The 19,657-nt window shown below is 39.1% G+C and overlaps 1 protein-coding gene across 2 annotated transcripts; it reads right to left on the bottom strand.

Annotated features, from left to right (window-relative positions):
• Nucleotides 1–574: 574 nt before the first annotated feature.
• SERPINB11 (serpin family B member 11) lies at nt 575–19,006 on the bottom strand. Of its 2 annotated transcripts, none has more exons than XM_088798032.1 (8): nt 18,519–19,006; nt 12,632–12,815; nt 11,527–11,586; nt 10,369–10,497; nt 8,209–8,326; nt 4,524–4,666; nt 3,114–3,269; nt 575–1,462 (listed from the first exon to the last, which is right to left on the bottom strand). In XM_088798032.1, exons 1-8 carry the CDS (start codon nt 18,632–18,634, stop codon nt 1,058–1,060), a joined length of 1,311 nt encoding a protein of 436 aa, XP_088654158.1. In that variant the 5' UTR covers nt 18,635–19,006; the 3' UTR covers nt 575–1,057. The 2 variants fall into 2 exon arrangements, with proteins under 2 accessions (XP_088654158.1, XP_019584924.2); XM_019729365.3 differs by having other exon boundaries at nt 18,529–18,992.
• Between the last annotated feature and the right edge of the window lie 651 nt (nt 19,007–19,657).

Below are 19,657 nucleotides of genomic sequence, written 5' to 3'. Positions count from 1 at the left end.
AAAAAAAGAGATAGGCCAATCACCTCCAGAGGGAAGCAATGGCCAGCCAACTGTGGACCACCTCCTCTAAGATGGGGTGAGGGAGTGAAACTGAGGGGCTCCTCTGCTCTATCCAGACCTCTGATTGAGTTCGGGAAGAAAGCATTCCGTGAGAGGGCACTGAGGAAGCAGTAAATGTATTATGGCCACTATTACCTGACTACTACTTGATAGTTTTCTTGGGTAGAAAATGAGACTTTTTTAAATTTTATTTTATTTTAATATTTTTAAATAAAAATCTTCTGATTTCTGTCTTACTATTCCAAACTTTTGCTCAGTGCATTATGGGAAAGAAAGAAGGAAGGATGAAAAGAAAGAGGGAAGGAAGGGAAAGAGAGAGGGAGGGAGGGAAGAAAAGAGGGAAAGAGGGAGGAAGGTAAAGAGGATTTATTGTTCAATTTGCTCAATTTGGGATCTGACAAAAATTTGGCCAAAAATTCCACTAAAATGTTCACTGGATTAAAGTTCTTCTTATTCAAAGTCTCCTTTCATAGGTCATTTAATTGCTGCCAAATATTACAAGTCTTCAAAGAACTTAAGAAATGTCATGAATTTATTACAGTCAATATAGAATTTTGAACTAAAATACATGATGTTATATTTACACATGCAAAGAAAATTATATTTTAAAATCCTAACAAAGCTGAAGCCCTTAAATTCGTTTTGTAAAGGTAGAGCAATCACTTATTCAAGAGCTCGCTGATACAGACAAGTCAAGAAAATGTAATTCTTTAAAATGTTTCTCAATGACTTAATCACGTCACCCAGACAACACTCCAATGAGGTCCCAAAGATAAGACAGCCAGAAAAAGCTTTTTTTTTTTTGTAGATATACCTTTTTCCATGATTACCATAATCTTGGTGTTCACTAACTCATGGAATAAGTTGGGAGAGATCCTAGATCCATTTTGCAGACAAGCAAACTGAGACAGAGATGTGTGAGGTATGAACTGCTCTTAGTCACGGGTTTGTCCCTGCAGCTCCCCTTTGACTCTGAGCCTTGCTCAACCCTATTTGCTCAGGGAGAGGAGAGCTTGCCACAGAAGAGGATGGTGTTGGTGTCAATGTGCCTTATGAAGAACAGAAAGGGGTGGTTCGCCATGAACTGAGCCCGAATGGGGAGTCTTTTTACGGCAAGGTTGTCCCCAGTGGCTACTGCTGCCTCAGTGCCTTCTTCATTGACATCCACATACGACTTGTGGATGACCTTTGATAAATACAAGCCCTTGGCTGGGGATATTCCAGAAAGGTCAGCTTTGATCAGGTTGAAGATATCTGTCATCCCAAGGGATTTCAGCAGGGAATTCAGCTCATACTTGATTTCCAGTTTGAATCGGGGCATATGGACTTCAACATCCCTTTCCATCATGTTGGAAGTGCTGGTCCACTCATAAAACGTCTTCACGTTCAACTGCTTCTCTACCTAAAAGACAAAACACAGATGAGCCCACATGAACCAAACACACGACCTCTGCATTAAATGTTGTTTGTTTTATAATTCTTGGGGCAAGTGACTCAATTTCACCGAGTTCTTTTCTACCTTTAAATTATTCTCAAGTTATACCTTAAATAAATAAATAAATAAATAAATAAATAAATAAATAAATAAATAAATAAATAAATCTTGCATTCAACCACATCTTCCCCTTTCTATTGTCTACTTCTCATGGATATTTCATAATTAAACTTCTCCATTGTGTATCCTACACTCTTTTGCCTAATTTCCTCAGCGTGTAAGCTTCACCTAAATTCCCTCTATTGCCTCCACAGTCATTATGTTCCCGTTGCCTGGATGAACTCACCCATTTCTTCTTGGTTCTCATATCTGAGACATTTACTGGCGCCCTCCTTGGTGGACTTATTTCTCCTTTGGCTCCCATGATGCCAGGATCCCTTTGTTCCACTCTGTTTTAATCCCCTCCTGTCTGTACTCCTGAAGCTGAAGTCTAAAAGCCCTGAATTCAACGCCCCCATCTGTACTCAAATTTCCCAAATGGCCTCACAACCCTCACTTCTCACTCGCCAGCCAGTTCTATACGTTTTTGTAAACTCTTCAGACTTCCGCCCTTGAGCATGTGAAACTCTCGACAAGCCTCCCCACAGCTCCAAACCGACGTGTCAAGCCACATCATTCTTCTGCTACAAGAGCTGAAAACTTTTCTGTCCCCTTCTCACCACCCTGACAATATAAAAGCAGACACGAACTATAAAGGCAGTTTCTCTTCCTAAGTATCTTTCCCTTTCGTCCTTGTCAGCCCTAATCAAAGTTGCCATGACTCTATGACACAGCCCCATCTCACTGCCCCATGCTTCTAACACATTTGCACGCATTCTCTGCTCTGGTTAGAACAACATCCGTGTGTGTATGTCAACATCCATGAGACCCTGGAAGCTCAGCTGGTCTAAGAAACTGTCACCCTTGCAGAGCTCTGGATGGTCCCAGCAAGGGAGGGGAGAAGGAGAGGTCCCTCCATACCAGTGGCTGGTCTGCTGTGTGCTAGGCAGTTGTGACTGCAGCCAAGAAGAGAGGGTTAGACCCAAAGCCCCGCCACCACCATGACCTCTTCTCTGTGGCTGTGGCACTGATTTCGCCAAAAAACCAGGACACTGAAAATGGTGGCTAGCCCACGAAAGCATGTCACTTTTGGACCAGCAGTACTCCTCCTGAAAAGAAGATGGCCTCATCAGATTTCTGTAGACTGGGAGCCCAACCGGCTTTACAGTTTCATTACTATACAAAGATGTTTTTCCCAAGTGTCAAAGGACCGATGCGTGTATGTATTTATACAATATGGCACTTTGGCCGAGTCTATGTAGGAATAGATTTTTCTCTCTAAAAATACATAACCCTGAAGACAGGAACCAGGTGTTCCCCCTTTCTTCTCACAGCCCCCTGGGGCAAAACCCCTTAACCTGGAGCAGGATTGAATTAGTGACCGGCTGTCCTGACATCATGGGATACATGCATGTGCGGGGAGTGTGTGTGTGTGTGTGTGTGTGTGTGTGTGTGTGCGTGTGCGTGCGCGCACATGCACACATACTTGCACTGCATGTTAGCAGTCTTGTAGCGTTACCTGTTCGAGAGTAGCCGTGCCTACTGGAAGCAGAATAATCATGCTTAGTTTCTTGTTAACATAGGGCAGCTCAAGAACTTGCATCTGAGGCTCCTTTATGAAGGCCAGTTTGAATGTTCCGGTTTGATACATCATTTCCACAATTACACTTTTACCCTGTTTTTTTTTTAAAAAAAAAGATTGTAAATAGATGGCACTTACATGTGTGTATGCACATACATGTATACTGATTTTCTTGCAGATGGTAAATATCTGCATTTACACTCTAAAGGCCTGGGTAAAATATAAACCACAAAATACACCCATTTTTACTTTCCTTTGCAAAGATTGTGATTTTTTTAATTTCAAAATAAATCCTTGTTAGAGCTTACATAATTCAAATAGTATACATAGTAATAAAAAACAATAATACAAGGTCTGACAATTAAAATTGCGAACTTGTTGCAACGATGTTGTTAACCTTTTTTGAGATCAGGGGGATTATTCATTATGAATTTGTACAAACTGGACAAACAGTTAACCAAGTTTACCATTTGGAAGTGCTGGAAAGGCGGCGTGAAAGTTAAATGACCTGAACTTTTCACCAACCATTCATGGCTCTCGCATCACGACAATGCACCAGCTCACACAGCACTGTCTGTGAGGGAGTTTTTAGGCAGTAGATAAATAACTGTATTGGAACACCCTCCCTTCTCACCTGATCTGGCCTCCAGTGACTTCTTTCTTTGCCTGAAGATAAAGGAAATATTGAAAGGGAGACATTTTGATGACATTCAGGACATCAAGGGTAATACGATGACAGCTCTGATGGCCATTCCAGAGAGAGTTCCAAAATTGCTTTGAAGGGTGGACTAGGCGCTGGCATCGGTGCATAGCTTCCCAAGGGGAGTACTTTGAAGGTGACCATAGTGATATTCAGCAGTGAGGTATGTAGCACTTTTTCTAGGATGAGTTCGTGAACTTAATTGTCAGACCTTATATATCTGTTTGCCAAAACAAAGCCAGGGATTCCAGGTAAAATGAATTATGTGGGAAAATGATATCATAGGATCATTTCCTTTTTTATTTCAATTAGAGACTATGTAGGGGAAGAATAATTGTTTCATTGTGCTGCTAGAGGAAAGAACCAGAGTATTTATGGGGAAAATGCACACACAGGAGAACAGTAAGAAAGGAACAGGCTTTCTTCTCTTCCAGGGCACTCCAGTGTCTGAAGCCTCCACTCAGGTGCCTAGGGAGAAAGGTTACTCTCACTTCATAAGGAAAAATAAAAATAAAATTCATAGAAAATACAATTAAAGGAACCTGTGGAAACCTAGACCTGTATTTTCACTAATACTTTCCAAATTGTCCTTAAACAAGTATTGCATTCTCAAAACTTTATCATCGATCTGAAAATGAAATACGTACCTCACGTAGCTGAAACGGGGTTTTAATCGTCTCTCGTTCCTGAAATTTATTTTGCCATTGTCCTTTGAAATAGATGGCATTCACCAGGACCATTACACAGGAAGGGTCAATAGTGCCCTCTCCAAAGAGGTTTGTGATTTTTCCTTGTAAAAATAAATAACAATAGTAGGTAATGTTTTTGGATTTGAACTTATTGATGATAAACAGTTGAATAGTCACAAGAAATTTGGAACCATTTCTTTTTAAGGCTAATTGTACATTCTAGATTCCAGAAGAAATCTTTTATCTCTTAGCCATAAAGTCTGTCCTTGTCATATGAAGTTTGTTTCAAAAACTTTTTATGCTTTGTTATTTCTAATCAAAAGATGGCATCCAAGGTGTAGCTAGCATATTCACTATGGATCAATTTGTCTCATTAGCTAGTTATAGCCAATGTTTTCTTATACATCACTGCTTGTTTAGAAAGTTCTTTAATAATTTCTTATGGCTTCCCTTTAATATTTATCAGGCTTTAATACTTACCAGCACGTCACCACACAAATATGTTAAGTATTCAAAAGATTCGTTCATTGTTTCAATGTACTACTAACATTACTGTATCATAAGGAAATACCAATACTTGAAGTAAATATGTATCTGAAAATCAAGATTTAAAAAATATCCCAGCAGTTACTTGTTTCATACTGATCAAAATTGAACATGGATCCTTCTCGGTGCATTTGGGTTCATTGCAATTTATGAAAACGTTTTTTGGAATGTAATCTGTCATACAATGTGCAACATGAGGAAATCTGGAACATCGGGCTCTCAACTTGATGAGAGTTTTAATTTTCATTGAATTTCTGGGCCTAACACAATACCTACTATGTGATAACAATAGCTAACATTAAGTGCCCCACCAACATACTTTGAATAAATGGGTAAATAAATATATAAATGAAGGATTAAATAAAACTAATATTTTAAATAAATATACAGCATGTGGGTCCCTAATGCACACAAATGCATGGCAGACAACACCAGTCAATCTATTCATTTATGTTAAAACTATTTTAAGAGACTTCTGTGAGCCAGGCACTGTTCTAGGTGCTGCAGCACTAAACTGAGGCTCGAACACTAAACTGAACAGACGAAACTCCCTACCATCCTGGAGTTAACATCCTACTGACTCACTTGTGGGCCTTTCCAGGTAAATTTAGTTTAAGCGTCAGACTCTTTCTCAACACCGAGTTCCCAGGCAGCCATTAGCAGTGGGTCAGAGTTGGCAAAGAGATAAAACACATTTTCTTCTGCTATTCTAAATAAATTAACAGATCTGAAAAATGAGTAGACCTTTCCAAGCATTTTCTAACTTAGAATTGAATAGATATATATATATTTTAATCTGGTCACCTATTTTTAAACTTGAACAACAAGCACCAGGCTGTCAGTCAACAAGATACTATTGAGAGCTCAATAGTTAAGTGATATTAGATACAAATATGTTAGAAAACATGGTATTTATATTCAGAGAAGTATTTATCTTCTACTACTAACTTATATTACTAGCATGCTCTTCATAAATACAATTAGCTCTAATTTCATGCTTTGTTGTTATTTCACCCTAATTTTAATTTGTTATTTAATAAACTTGATTCTCTCACATATCAGGGAATATAATTATCTATATTCCAAGACTTCAGAAATTAATGATACAATGTTGGTGGCACAACCACACAGAAAGGGATTATTTCAAAACGGTAATTTGACTTTATGTGTCTAGTGGGGTACGCCCTCGGAACAAAAAAAACTTCAAAAAAGATCTTAAGCTACTATTGTTGGTTGTTCTATTAGTGTTGTTATTTTGAGACTGTATATATGGTTGAATGAAGTCATTGTGCAATAATATGGGTGACACTGAAAACTGGAATTTTTAAGATGAGGCAAAAGAGACATACATGTAAAAGGGGCAAGGGGCTATTAAGTAAAAATCCTGTGAATCTGAATTTGAATTGGTAATATTAGTAAGAAATTAAAATTTCTAAATATGTTTCACCTAAATATACATATTTCCTAGTTATGTCCCCTGGGAAGGCCTAGAAACAAGGATGAAACCAGTAGCCATCAGCATTCTTATACCCAGATTATTGTCTCTAAATATCATTTCTCACTGAAAGGATCCAGGGTTCCTTGGAGAAGCAGGTAAGTCAAGGTCAGGGACAGGACATGAACAAGGGCAGCCTGGAACACCTGGTCAAATCAGAAAGCAAGGGAGCCATCGTATTCTATGGGGACTCAGGAGCCAATATGAAGATGTGTCCCTGAACTAAAGGGGACAATGTGGGCTTTGACAGATTGAAATATTTCAAAGATGTTTACCTGTATGAATTCATAATGATAACATTAAAAATAAAACGCATTGGCTACTTTGGAGAATGCTAGAGTGGGGAAAACATTTATTTTTCAATACAGTATTGAATTGAACCAAATATGTTATGAGGAGGAAGTTTCTCATATAGAAATATTCCAGTTTATAAATAAAGAAGGAATGCAAGAATTGGAATACCGCAACTTTAGAACCCCGAATGAAATAATGGACCTAAGCAATAATCATCAATTCCAATTACATGAGACTTAAAAATGGGCAGAATTAATACATAGCAATAGAAGTCAGAGAAGTCTTATGGTCTGGGAATGGGGTGGGTTAGTTTCTGGCGGGAGACATAAGAGAGGCCTTGGAGTGATTTTCCCAATAATCAATGTTTTATTTTCCTGACCTGGGTGATGGTACAAGAAGGTATTCATCTTTATGGTCATTCCTGCTTTGGGATAAGTCACTGGATGAATTATCCAGTGAATGGATAATTTGGGATGTTCACTAATATACAATATATAAACTTCTCTATAAGTATGTATATTTCAATCAAAAAAGTTTATTTTAAAACTCAAGATTTAAGGAGCATATTAACCAATTGCAATGTACCAATGTTATTTGGGTCCTGATCCAAACAAAATAAGAGGCAATAGAGGGAATATGAAAGCTCACTGAATGTTTGTTAATATTAATGATTATTTGAAATTTTCTAGGTATAAAAATGGTGTAGTGGTCATATTTTTAAAAAACCTGTATTTTTGAGAGAAACAAACTAAAACATATACAGAAAAAAAAATGATGTGATATCTGAGATTAGCTCCAAAATCATCTGGAAGAGGTGGTGGGAAAAAGGCATGGGTATTAACAAATAATATTAGCCTTAAGTAATAAATATTGCAGCTGAGTGACGAGTAAATAAGGATTCATTATATTATTCTTTTACTTCCTTAACTTTTTCCTTAACTAGATTTTTTTAAAGAAATGAGCACACCTTAGGTATCAATACTTAATGTTCCATTTTTAAAAAGAAATATTAACAATATATAGGGTTTATTTTTAAATTGTGAAAGGTAGACTTAAATGTAGTTAAACTTAACTGAGAATGTAGGACAATACTTCTATAAGGTCGCAATGGTGCTTTTCTCATTCTCAGTCACTTGGCTAGATCAGTTAGGACAAATGCTTGTAAGAGATATTCCAAAATATCCCCCCCCCCCCATTTCCTCCATTGTTGGTCTGCCTATGTCAGTTTCTGCACCTCACCCAGCTTCCTCATTTGCACTGACTCAGGGAGGTTATCAACACAGCAGGAATAAAGTGACAAAGCCTCACCATGAGTTTTATTTTCAACCCAAGCATTGATAGCTTGCCTCGTTTCTTCCGTAGACCGTTCAAAATCAACCGCTTGCAGCCTGGTTTGATACAATTTCTCAGAACAGCTTAAATATTTCTGTAAAAGAAAGGACAATGGCACAACACAAAAATAATGTAAGGAAAACAAAAATCTACAGTTCAATATATTCTAAAATAATAACGCTCAAGAAAAGCCGCTCATGTATATATGTCTGAAAGGAAGGAGAATCCATATATACGTATTCTTACAATAAAACAAAGACATTTAACCAGATCAAAGAGATTTCCCCAAAAAATGTTCAAAAATGTTTGGTTCTTACTTCTGTTATATCATGGGCATTCTTAGTTTTAAAACGTTCAAAGCAAAATGACAAACTGCAGTACAGCACTTACCTATTCACTCTATCCCTACTCTTTCCTCTTCAAAGCAGAAAAACGGGAGTTACTGCTCTAACATTCCAGACTGGAAAACTGAAGACGAGGGTGAGTAAGTTATTTGCTTGTTTGAGGTCTAACAGAAGGTTAGGTATATTTCAAGCTCCTCATAGGACACCATAAATAAAATTAATAATAATATTCTCTAATATAGATAGTTGACTTCATGTAAAACACGAACAAAAATATCTTAAGGAATTCACTAGTTTATTCACATATGTTATCCAAGTAAAAGTAACATACATCAAAAGCAACATTCTTGAGACCTTGGGGCGATACCTCCAGAGTCGAGCAGGACCCAGTGCCCCACCATCAAGATGGAGGGTGATACAGGACTTAGAAATATGACAGGCATGAAAGTGGCTGCCTGGGGTCTGGCTTGCCATTTGTTTAACTGGGTTCTTTTATGCCTAAATCCAGTGTGGAACATATGGAAAGCTTAACTAAAAGTAGAATCTGGGCATTGTATAATTCTTGTCCTGAGCTGGGTCCAACAGGAAGTTTTTCCAGACAGAATCCTGGGGTAATAATACCTTATGACACAGATCATGACAATTTTCATGATACTAATGAGGAGCTTGTCACTTCAGAAACAGATGCAATCGTCATCATCCCAAATCAGCATTTATCTACTATCATGTCCAGATCACTATTTTAGGGAGTCAAATGGATGAGAGTATCCCAACTCCAAGGACCACGAGTGTTAATCCCCACCGCTGCCTGCACTCTTCCTAAAACATTCCCTATATGCTTCTAGGGCAGTAGAAGGAAACACCTCTGAAACATCTGTACTACCAGGGTGGGCTACTCCAAGCTGCAAATATTCTGACAATCAAAAACTCGTCACATGTAAGACACAGCCTGCACCAGCAGACTAAATTCAGGGCAGCATCCTGCGTAACCCGGCTGGCATAACACCAGTGAAACAAAAGCTATGTCACTGAAACCAGCATTTCACCTCAGTCACATCAGGAAAATGTAGCAATGAAAAACAGGAAGATGGCGTTGGACAGGGATCAAATCCAAGCTTTGCCACTTAATTATCTATGTGAATCTATCAGAATCTGCTTCACAATTGTAGAATGAATGGCAGTTTTGTACCAATATTTTAGGACTACGTAAGGGTAATATGAAAATGTCTATAATGTATTAGAATTTTGGCACATAGTAAACACTAAATAAAACTAGATATATTGCAATGTTGTTGGGAAATGATATAAATAGTGTTAGAATTTTCTGTCTGAAAAATACTTAGCCTAATCCTCTTATTTTAAAGACAGAAGTAACTTGTCCAAAGTCATGTATCTAAATGGGAACAGAACTTAGATCTCTTTGCCCCCAGTCTAGGGTCCTTTCCACTAACTCTTGATAATCTGCCAGTAAGGAATTTTGAAGAGATGAGAAACATATTTTGTTCTTCTTCTGATCCATACAGGATAATTCTTACCTACTTTGTTTTGTGCTTCATTCCTGGCCTTGGTTCTTAAACAACTTTGGTGATTTTGCAGAGGAAAAGTTTTTATGTGATACTTCACAACTTTAAATTGGGAGTTTGGTCAAACCATTTCATTGAAACTTTAACTCGGGTCAAATTTAATCTCTTAAAGACAAATGCCATACAGCTCTTCTTACTCTTCGTTTATTTTACGGTGAAATTCAGAGGATGCCAAGAAAGCTGTTGACCACCATTCCAGATGGACTTACCTGATGGAATGTCATTTCCTTTGTCCCATAGAGTCTGTTGGCAATGCTGAGAGTATAGTTAGCATGTGGCTGGTTGATTTGAGAGAGCAGGACTCCGAAATGTGAGTGAATCCTTCCAGTTTGGCCGCACTGAAGCACCAGTAAACAAAAAAATGGAGTATTAAATTGCTTGATTTCTTGCCATTGGAGAGTTATAAATAACGTGAAAACAATAACTAGAGATCAAGGCATTTGCCTCTGAAGAAAAGGGCAGTGAATACAGTACTAAAAAAACAGAAGAGTTTAAAGCATTTCCTTCTCTAATTTCCTCTAGCACAATAATCTCAGCACTCCGATTCTGGTTACAGATTGTGTGCAGAATTGTAAGCTATTGCAAAATGCACTTGTCACACATGTACTTGTCAGCCTCAATGGTTTAATTCAAAAGCAGAAGTTTTCATAAATAAAGAGATCCCACTCAGGTATTCAGGGTGATAATCCACGTTTTTGCTGCCTTTGTACCTATGGAGTCATTTCTCTATCACACTCCTTTTAATATCTCTGTTTTCTGTTTAATCAAATACTTTTAATCAAACCACTGAACCCAACACTTAAGCTCTTCACTGAACTGGCCTTACCCATGTGTCCCTCACAGAGCAATCTGGTTAAGCACGCAGCTGTGACGCGCCTGAATTCATGGACCTGACAGCGGTTATGCTTATACGTATTCCCTAAAGGAAGTTTCCCCAACTATGGGCTGGACACCCCTAACAATCAGTTGGGTTCCGTGAAGCAAGTAGTCTGTGAATCCACGTGCATTTTTATATTGCTCAAGCCATCACAGTTGTGTGGGAATTCTGCATAATGTTCATGCCGAAAGGATTCCTCCTACTGGAAAGAACTAGAAACAGGTGGTACAATCATGTGGCAAAGCCTCTGGGTCCTTTCTCAGTCCCCTCACAGGTCTGAAAAACCTAACACCCTGCTTCAGTATTGCTGTGAGTATCACTATGTTAAACTATCTAGGCTGTAGCAATTATCAGGAAGGTCAAAGGAGGAGACCAAGGGGGACATTGCCAGCCCCCAAAGAGGGGCTCTGCCACACAACTCCTCAACCATTATTTCTTGGTGCTCTTGCACTAAGGAGCATTTGCCAACTCAGAAGGAATATTATCTTACCTTAGTTGGGTCTTTAAATTCTGGTTTTAATGATCCTGCAATATGATTAAAGTGAAGCACCTAGAAAAAGAAAGAAGGATCAACTAGCATCAAAAGCGACCTACAGTCTCTAAAGCTTTACAGTTACAAGTACCTGTTTTTCCATTTCAGATAATGACCAATAGTAGTAGCTAACATAAGTGATATTATGTTCCAAGTCCTGAGCTTTACACCTATTATTTAACCCTCCCAACAACTTTATGAGTAGATACTACTATCCCCATTTTCTGTTAGGGAAAGTGAGCCCAAGAGAGATTAAGTGACGTGCCCTGGACCATTGTCTGTCAGGGTCCCGGGACTGAGCTGTCATGTGGGAGGCTCTTCGGTTCTTCCCCTTCTATTCACTAAGACAGAGCCCATCTAGGACCATGTAAAACATTACATGGCTTCCCAGCACAATACCTATTTTAAACACAAGAAAATCATAAAAGTGCATCAAAATATGGAAGAAAGAAATAATATGTGCAAGTATCCTGCGAATTGATAAGTGACATTCTTCTAGGATTTCCCCATCAATAAAATATAAGGGAAATATATATGAAAAATCACTATATATCAGCCTATGTAACCAGAAAAGTTATCTTTTCTCTCTTAGTCTCAGTTTCCCCATCTGTAAAATAGGAATAAAAATAACTACCTGCCACCCAGAGTTGTTAATGAAATTCAAATGGACTAATGAATATTTTTAAGAACTTGATATCTTTTAAAGTGTTATTAAATTTTGTTGTAAGTTAAACTTCCAGAGGGCAAGTACCATACATGGGCTCTCTGTCAAGTTTAAATCACTGAAAAGATGAACTCTAAAGGTAAACTGCAGAAATGTATGTGTGAAACCACTGGTAGTAAGGAAGACACTGTGTATTGCATGCATTGTGTTATTTTCATCACAATGTATTGCATTATTTAAGCCATTATCTATTTTTAAGAAATATTTTGCCCAAAATGCATTCTTCTTTCACAAGATGGCAGAGTTTTCTTGGTATAAAGATGTAAGTAATTTGGCTGACACAGAGAGAGCACATGTAAGACTTCTAGGCTATGGGGACATCTTTGGTGCGTTCCATACCTTTTCCATCTGCTCTGCACTGTTTCCTCTAGCACCAAGGAGAATCATACTTAGAGCATAAAGCATACTCAGAGGAGAAAAGAAGATGTTATCTCCTACGTTGTTACTGTTTAGCTCTTTGAACACATCAAGGCAAAATTCAACAGTTGCTGTGCTGAGGGGATCCATTTTATGCGGAACACTCCTGAGAACGAAAGAGGGAAAAATCTCAGAATATCACTTCGAGGCACAGATAATATACGGAGTTATTACATTTCGTGAATTAAAGAGCCTGAGCACACTGCTTCATGAAAACTTATATACTCACCAAAATTTTTGAGAAATTAGTAAATGCTAGAGAGGGGAATTCACAGTAGTTTTAGATTCTAATGAATAGAAGATTTACTATTCCTTTCAGCCAATAGTTCAAAGCTATCATGTGTGCATTTAAAAGTGATTTGTAATTGTTCTGGAGCAAAACAGCAGAAGTAATTAGATCTTTGTGCTCTGAATTTCCTTGCTTTCAGACACTCCTCATCCTGGAATTTATACAGAAAATTTCTCAAGCTAACAAGTTCAGGCAAATGAGATACTTCTCACTAAGCTGCCCACCTTCGCAGCCTCAAAGAAGGAGAACACGTCCATCCTCGTCATTCTTGCACCAACGAGATGATAATCAATAAAGCACCCTTGGGCAACCATCTCTGTTCATTTCCTGTACGCTCCACGAAAGTAAGACCATACTAGCAGACAGGTCATGCCATAAGAAGGTGCTCAAAGCCCTCAGCCCAGGGCCACAGCCATGATGGCTGTGAAAAAATGAAGCACTGGAAGAAGAAAATCTGAGAGAAGAAAAGATGATGCTGAAATATGTTATCTAAGGACAGTGGCTTGTCAGGAAGGAAGAGCTCATTTTATTCTGTTCCACAAACGTTTCTTGAGAGCTATAGAGAGGTATAGCTATAGAGAGCTACAGATACAAAAAATGATCGTGCACAGTTCTTGCCCTCAGGGAGCGTTCATTCTCCAGGAGCCTCCACTGCCATCAAACACTTTCTTCCTTTAACTTACAGGTCACCATTCTCTCAGGTTCACCACCTGCCTCACTGGGCCACTCCTCAGTCTCTTTCATAGGACCTTTCTCACCTTCTCGACCTATGTACATCATAATACATCAGGATTTAAATCTTAGGCCTCTTCTCTATTTACACTCAGACAGCTGATCTCATCCAACTTCTCATTTTAAGTGTCACTGATATGCTGTTAGCTCCCAAATTTATGTTGCTCCTGAATTCCAGATTCATGATCTAACTGCCTGCTCAGCAAGTAGAGACTTGAGTGTCTAACATGTATCTCAAATTTAACATGTCCAAAAACAGACACCTGACTTCTTAAACCTCTCTCCCGCCTCCTCCCCCAGCAGCCTTCTTCATCTCCGTGAACGGCAGTTCCAGTCTTCCTTTCCCTCTGGCCAAAAACTTTGGGATCATTGTTAAACACTTGCTCAAAAATCCTGTTTTCTCTCTCTTCATAAATACTCACCATCTGCCCATTTCTCACCCTTTCCAATTACCACCCTGATCAAAGTTATCATCATCCCTCGCCTGGAGGGGTGAACTAGTCTCCTACGTCATTTTCTGCTTTAGTGCTCACCCTCCTCCATTATATTTTCTAGACAAGATAAAGCAAGGTTTTTAAATATCAGTTCATCATATACTAACCGTTTATGGCCTCTGCTCAAAAACTCTAGTGGCTTCCCTTTCTGTCAGAACAAGAGCCAAAGCCCATTCTGTGACCAAGGCCCTGCATGATCTGGCCCCTGCAGCCCCTCAGACTTGCCTCCCACCAGCGCACTCTGGTCCAGCCACATCACCTCCTGCGTTCCCTCAACATGACAAGCAGATCCACCTCAGGACCTTTGCACTTTCTATTCCTCTTCTGGGATGCTCTTCCCAAAGATTTCCAAATAGTTCATTCATCTCTCTGCTTAGATAGCATCTCACCAGGAAGGCTTTTTAACCATTCTGTTTGAAATATCAGCCCACATCCTTCCAAATATCCTCCATTCCATTGCCCTGGTTTATCTATATTATATATAGATAGATGTTTTTTTATCTAAATATAAATAAATTTATATTTACCTATTTGCCCTATATATTATATATACATATTTTTATTTATTTGTCTTATTATATAGACATGTATTTATATATTATGTATACATGTGTTTATATAAATATAAATTAATAGTATTTGTATATCTTATAGTGTATGTTATATACTCTACATATATTTATTGTCTGATCCTCCTCCCTCTAGAGCAAACCTCCATTAAAGCAAGACTTGGGTTTTTTGTGCTTTATTCCAGCATCTAGAACAGCCCTGGCCAGCCAGCCACTCACTAAATAGCTGTGGAAGGAAGAAATGAAGGAAGAAATTTCAATCCAATCAGTACTATGTATTACACAGGTGTACACAGAATCCTGTGGAAGCACAGAGGAGAGACACACAGCCAACCTGACAGCTACAGGAAGACTTCCTGGAGGAGGTGATGTTCCTGCTGCTTCTTGAAGAATGACATAAGAGTCATCCAGGTATGTACATGTAGAAAGATTATTACTGACAGAAGGAAGAGCATGAGCAGAGAGTCAAAAACCTGAAAGAGAAATGTCGTATTACAAGAGCATGAAGTAGGAGGCCAAAAGTTGTGGGTGGTGGGGCTAGAGATAGGCAGCCTTGTATGGCCCCACGGAGGAGAAATCAGAGACAGCGGTAGACAGCTCTTGAAGGAGTCGGGTCTCCCTGCCACCTACGTTTTGAAGGTTTATCCATGTTACTCTGGAAACATAATCTGTTGCTACTAAGTACCGTGTTTTTGTGCTTTCACCACATTTTGCCTACCCACTCCTCAGTGGCAGACACCCAAATGTCCTCCTAACTCTACAGCATCACAAACAGTGCTGCGGTGAGGATCCTCCTACACACCCCCTTAAACACCTGCGTGAGAATTTATTTGTAAAGGAAATGGCTGAATCCCAGGGTTCATGTATGTGCCAAACACTGTATACATATTACTCAGAATGTAAGTCTTGCAGGATGGATAATGTTACCCCAGTTTTGCAGATGAGTCAGTGAGAGCTGGCGAATTCACACGCTATAAGTGGACAGGCCATGATGTGAACACAGGCCCACCTCTTCCAAAGCCTATGCTCTTTCCACTGGGCACCATATACTGTTAAGACAAGCTTTTATTTGAGATGATATCATTTTATTTTTATTGTACTATGATTATTATCCCTATTTTATAACAATGGCATCTACCAGAAAAATTAAGAAGTTTGTCCAAGATAAAAAGCATTAATAGGCTTGGTTCCTCAAAAACTTAAAAATAGAACTGCTTATGACCCAACAATTCCGCTTCTGGGTATTTATCTGAAGAAATCCAAAACACTAATTTGAAAAGATATATGCACCCCTATGTTCATTGCAAAGTTATTTACAATAGCCAAGCTATGGAAGCAACCTAAGTGCCCATCAATAGACGACTGGATAAAGAAGAGGTGGTACATATATATACCATGGAATATTACCCGGCCATAGAAAAGGAATGAAATCTTAACCATGTGTGGCAACATGGCTGGACCTAGAGGGTATTATGCTACGTGAAGTAAGTCAGACAGAGAGAGACAAATACCAAATAATTTCACTTATATGTCGAATCTAAAGAACAAAATAAATGAACAAAACAGAAACAGACTCATAGATACAGAGAACAAACTCATGGTTGCCAGATGGGAGGGAGATTAGGGGGCTGGGTGAAAAAGGTGACAAAATTAAGAAGTACAAATTGGTGGTTACAAAATAGTGGTGGGGATGTAAAAGTACAGTATAGCGAATATAATCAATAATATTGTAATAAATATGTGTAGTGCCAGGTGGGCACTAGACTTATTAGGGGGAATAACTTCATCAATTATATACATGTTTAACCATTATGCTGTATGCCTGAAATTAATATAAAATAATATTGGATGTCAACTGTAATTGAAAAATTAAAAAAAAAAAACTATTTTAAATAAATAAAGATTAAACAACTTGGGGGGAAAAACATTAATAGGCTTAGTCTGACAGTTAACGATTAATAAATATGGTATTATCTGCCTCACTGCACAGTAAGATCATATAGTTCTTCAAACAATTTGTTCGCATTACCAGAAAGAAAAACTTTAGGCGCAGGTTTTTCTCAAAAATTATTGGGAATACACAAGTAGAATTAATCCATGAACTTTGGTATTTGGCATGATTATTTGCAAGACAGAGTTTTAACTATCATTAACCTAGCACTTAAGATGTCAACTTTCTCCATTTGTTTTCCAAAATTCCACCTTTCTAGTTGTTAGCAGTGTTCCTTCACAACAGAGCGTCTGCATTAATCCTATATTCAACTGACTTTATGCAGTAAACTTGAGTGACAATTTCCTCTCCATTTGGGTGACTGTGTGCACATGTATATATGGATGAATTTACAGCTTCTTGAATAATTTTGTCTTCCTCACTAGATTTAACACTCCTTGAGGGGAGGGAAAATTTACCTGTGAAATTATTAGTGTTTTACACAATCACTCAGCAATCAATATGTATTAAAGAAATTGACACTCTATATATATTTACAATTTCTAGTCTAATTAAATGTTACCCAGTCAGTTTCGGGAAAGAGGAACCCATGGCAGACAGAAGTTCCAAAGCACATAGAACATAGAGCCCCACCAAAGATGCTTGGAACCCGGAGAAGGCTGATGAGTGGAAGCTGGAAGTGGTCCTAGAAGTAGAAGGACTTCGAATTGAGTCCCCAAGGAGGGAATGAATTGCAGAAAATTTCTTTAGTGTACCTTTCTGTCTGCTTTTAGGGAGAGAAAAATTCCTCTCTAGCAAAAGAGATGTGTCATTTGGAAGCTGTCAGGGGAGAAAAGGAAAAACAGAAGGATGCCCAAGGCTGTAGCCCCTCTAGGCTGAGAAAGCAGGTTTCTCTTCAGAAACTGTGAGGAGAGCACCTGTCTTGGGAGGAGATATTGATACTGAAGGATAAAAAGGGGACAGAGGGCCTGGGTCTGTCCTTTGCAGGGAAATACATTCCTAAGACTAAGACATAGGCCAAGGCTAAGACAAGTATGCCCCCTTGGCTAAGACACCAAGTTCTTACAACCCAACACGCGGACTGGGTAGGTTCTTACCCATTAGACAAGAGCCTCTTCTCGTGATTAAATTTACTAGTGCCTCCCTCCCCTTCCCTTATCAGTGCTATTCTTTTACCCTCCCTCTCTACCCTTCAACTTTGTAAACGTCAGGATAGATTCATTTCTTAGATGTAGTAGGAACTTCAGAATGATGACCCCTTAGCACAAACAGAAATCGTGAGGCTTTTCACCCATTTACAGAGTACACATATTACTAAAGAGACTGATTTTAAAACTATAAGAAACTGAGTTCCAGAAAAATAAAGGAGTTCTTCCCAACACATAAAGTTCTTAATAAGGCCAGTCCAGTGGCATTCAGACTTCTAAGGAACTAAGAAGTCCTTCATCACACAAAAGGCCACAGCCATGTGTGATAATATCTGTTTCGAATAAAAGGTGTAGGAAGTAAGTAGAAAGTATCAACAGAGTTTCATTTTGCTAAACAAATCAGAGATTTGAAATCAAGTCAGCCTGCCTCAAGGATTTGAAAATGCACACTCTCAATGATGCTCAGACATGTTAATGAACTCATAAGTTGTCAGCAAAAGCCACACTTGATTGAAAATTAAGCTGCCTCCCCATTTGGCTCATTACACCCCTGCCCAAATGCCATATTTGACAGCTCCTATCTGTTCCCCTTTGACTACAGCTGAAACCACAAAGTTCAGAGGAACTTCTCTTTACCTTTGTTGTTTTCTGGTGCTGAAGTGGGCAGTTTGGTAGGTGAAATTGGAGCAGCGTCCCTGAAGAGGAAATATAAAGCCTTTACTTTCTGCCCCTCCCTTTCCATTTGTGTCCTTAGTGATTCATCTCTACCTCTGCTGGCGTGAGTACAGCCCAGAAATGAAGTTCCTCTAAATGTCACCCAGAGCTGCTTTGAGCCCCAGGGACTCTCAGGATGGCCAGTGATTTCTGGAGAAGCTCCCAGTGCTTAACCTCCTCCAGCTCTGCTCCTGGGGAAACACGGATGAGCTTCACCTCCAGTCAAGAAAATAAGCTGTCGTTCTAAAAAGAACACTTTCAAGTCGACAGTGCCATATTCAGAATTCCAGGGATTGCCTGTGTCAGCACAGCACAAAGCTACACAACAGGAAAGACTCTGACGGTGATAGAAGCTTCCTGGCCTGAGGCACCTTCACTCCAGAATCTCCCGAGCAGCCCTGCACGGAGCACGTTTTTATGTGGCACTTCAGCAATCTGCTGGCATGGCAGGTAATTCCTGTACCATAAAAAGTACAAAAGAATGAGCTCCAACAGGAGTTGTTCTGTGGTTTCAGTTTAAAAGCTTGGTAGAAGCTACCAGCCACCCCTACCTAAAGTGAGTTGAGAGGCGTGATTCAGGATTGTGTAAGAAAGATCACAGATTAGAGGCAGGGATGAACGCTGGAGACAAAAACTGTTTGGGGTGTGCAGTCACCAGAATCAGCCCTCTGTGACAAGCCTAGCTTCCCGAAGACCATTCTTAGCCACGTTATATGCAGCCCAGGCTCCCAGGTTGATACCACTGCCCAAACTTACGCTATGATAGCTGACTGCACTGCACTTAGCTTACGCGAAAGTCCTTTATGGCCAGTGATTTTTTTTCTCTTCATCCTCAGATTGCAAGATGGCCTCCCTCAGACAAAATTAAACCATTCTACAAGACACAGGAACTAGAAAAGTTAGGTTTAAAATTATGGCCCTGATCTCCACTGTGCCCCTAAGTTTCTCATAAAAATTGTTGTATACAACCAACCACACAGAACTGAAAAGAGTCCCAAATCTGTCCAGTCCTTCTCTGCTCAGAGCAAGTATTTTCTGATACGAGCCAATT

Source organism: Rhinolophus sinicus, chromosome 4 (genome assembly GCF_057876585.1).
Source record: "Rhinolophus sinicus isolate RSI-liver-muscle chromosome 4, RSI-T2T, whole genome shotgun sequence".
Taxonomy (NCBI): Eukaryota; Metazoa; Chordata; class Mammalia; order Chiroptera; family Rhinolophidae; genus Rhinolophus; species Rhinolophus sinicus.
The sequence above is the reverse complement of the archived record's forward strand: the minus strand, read 5'-3'. Positions and strand labels throughout refer to the sequence as shown.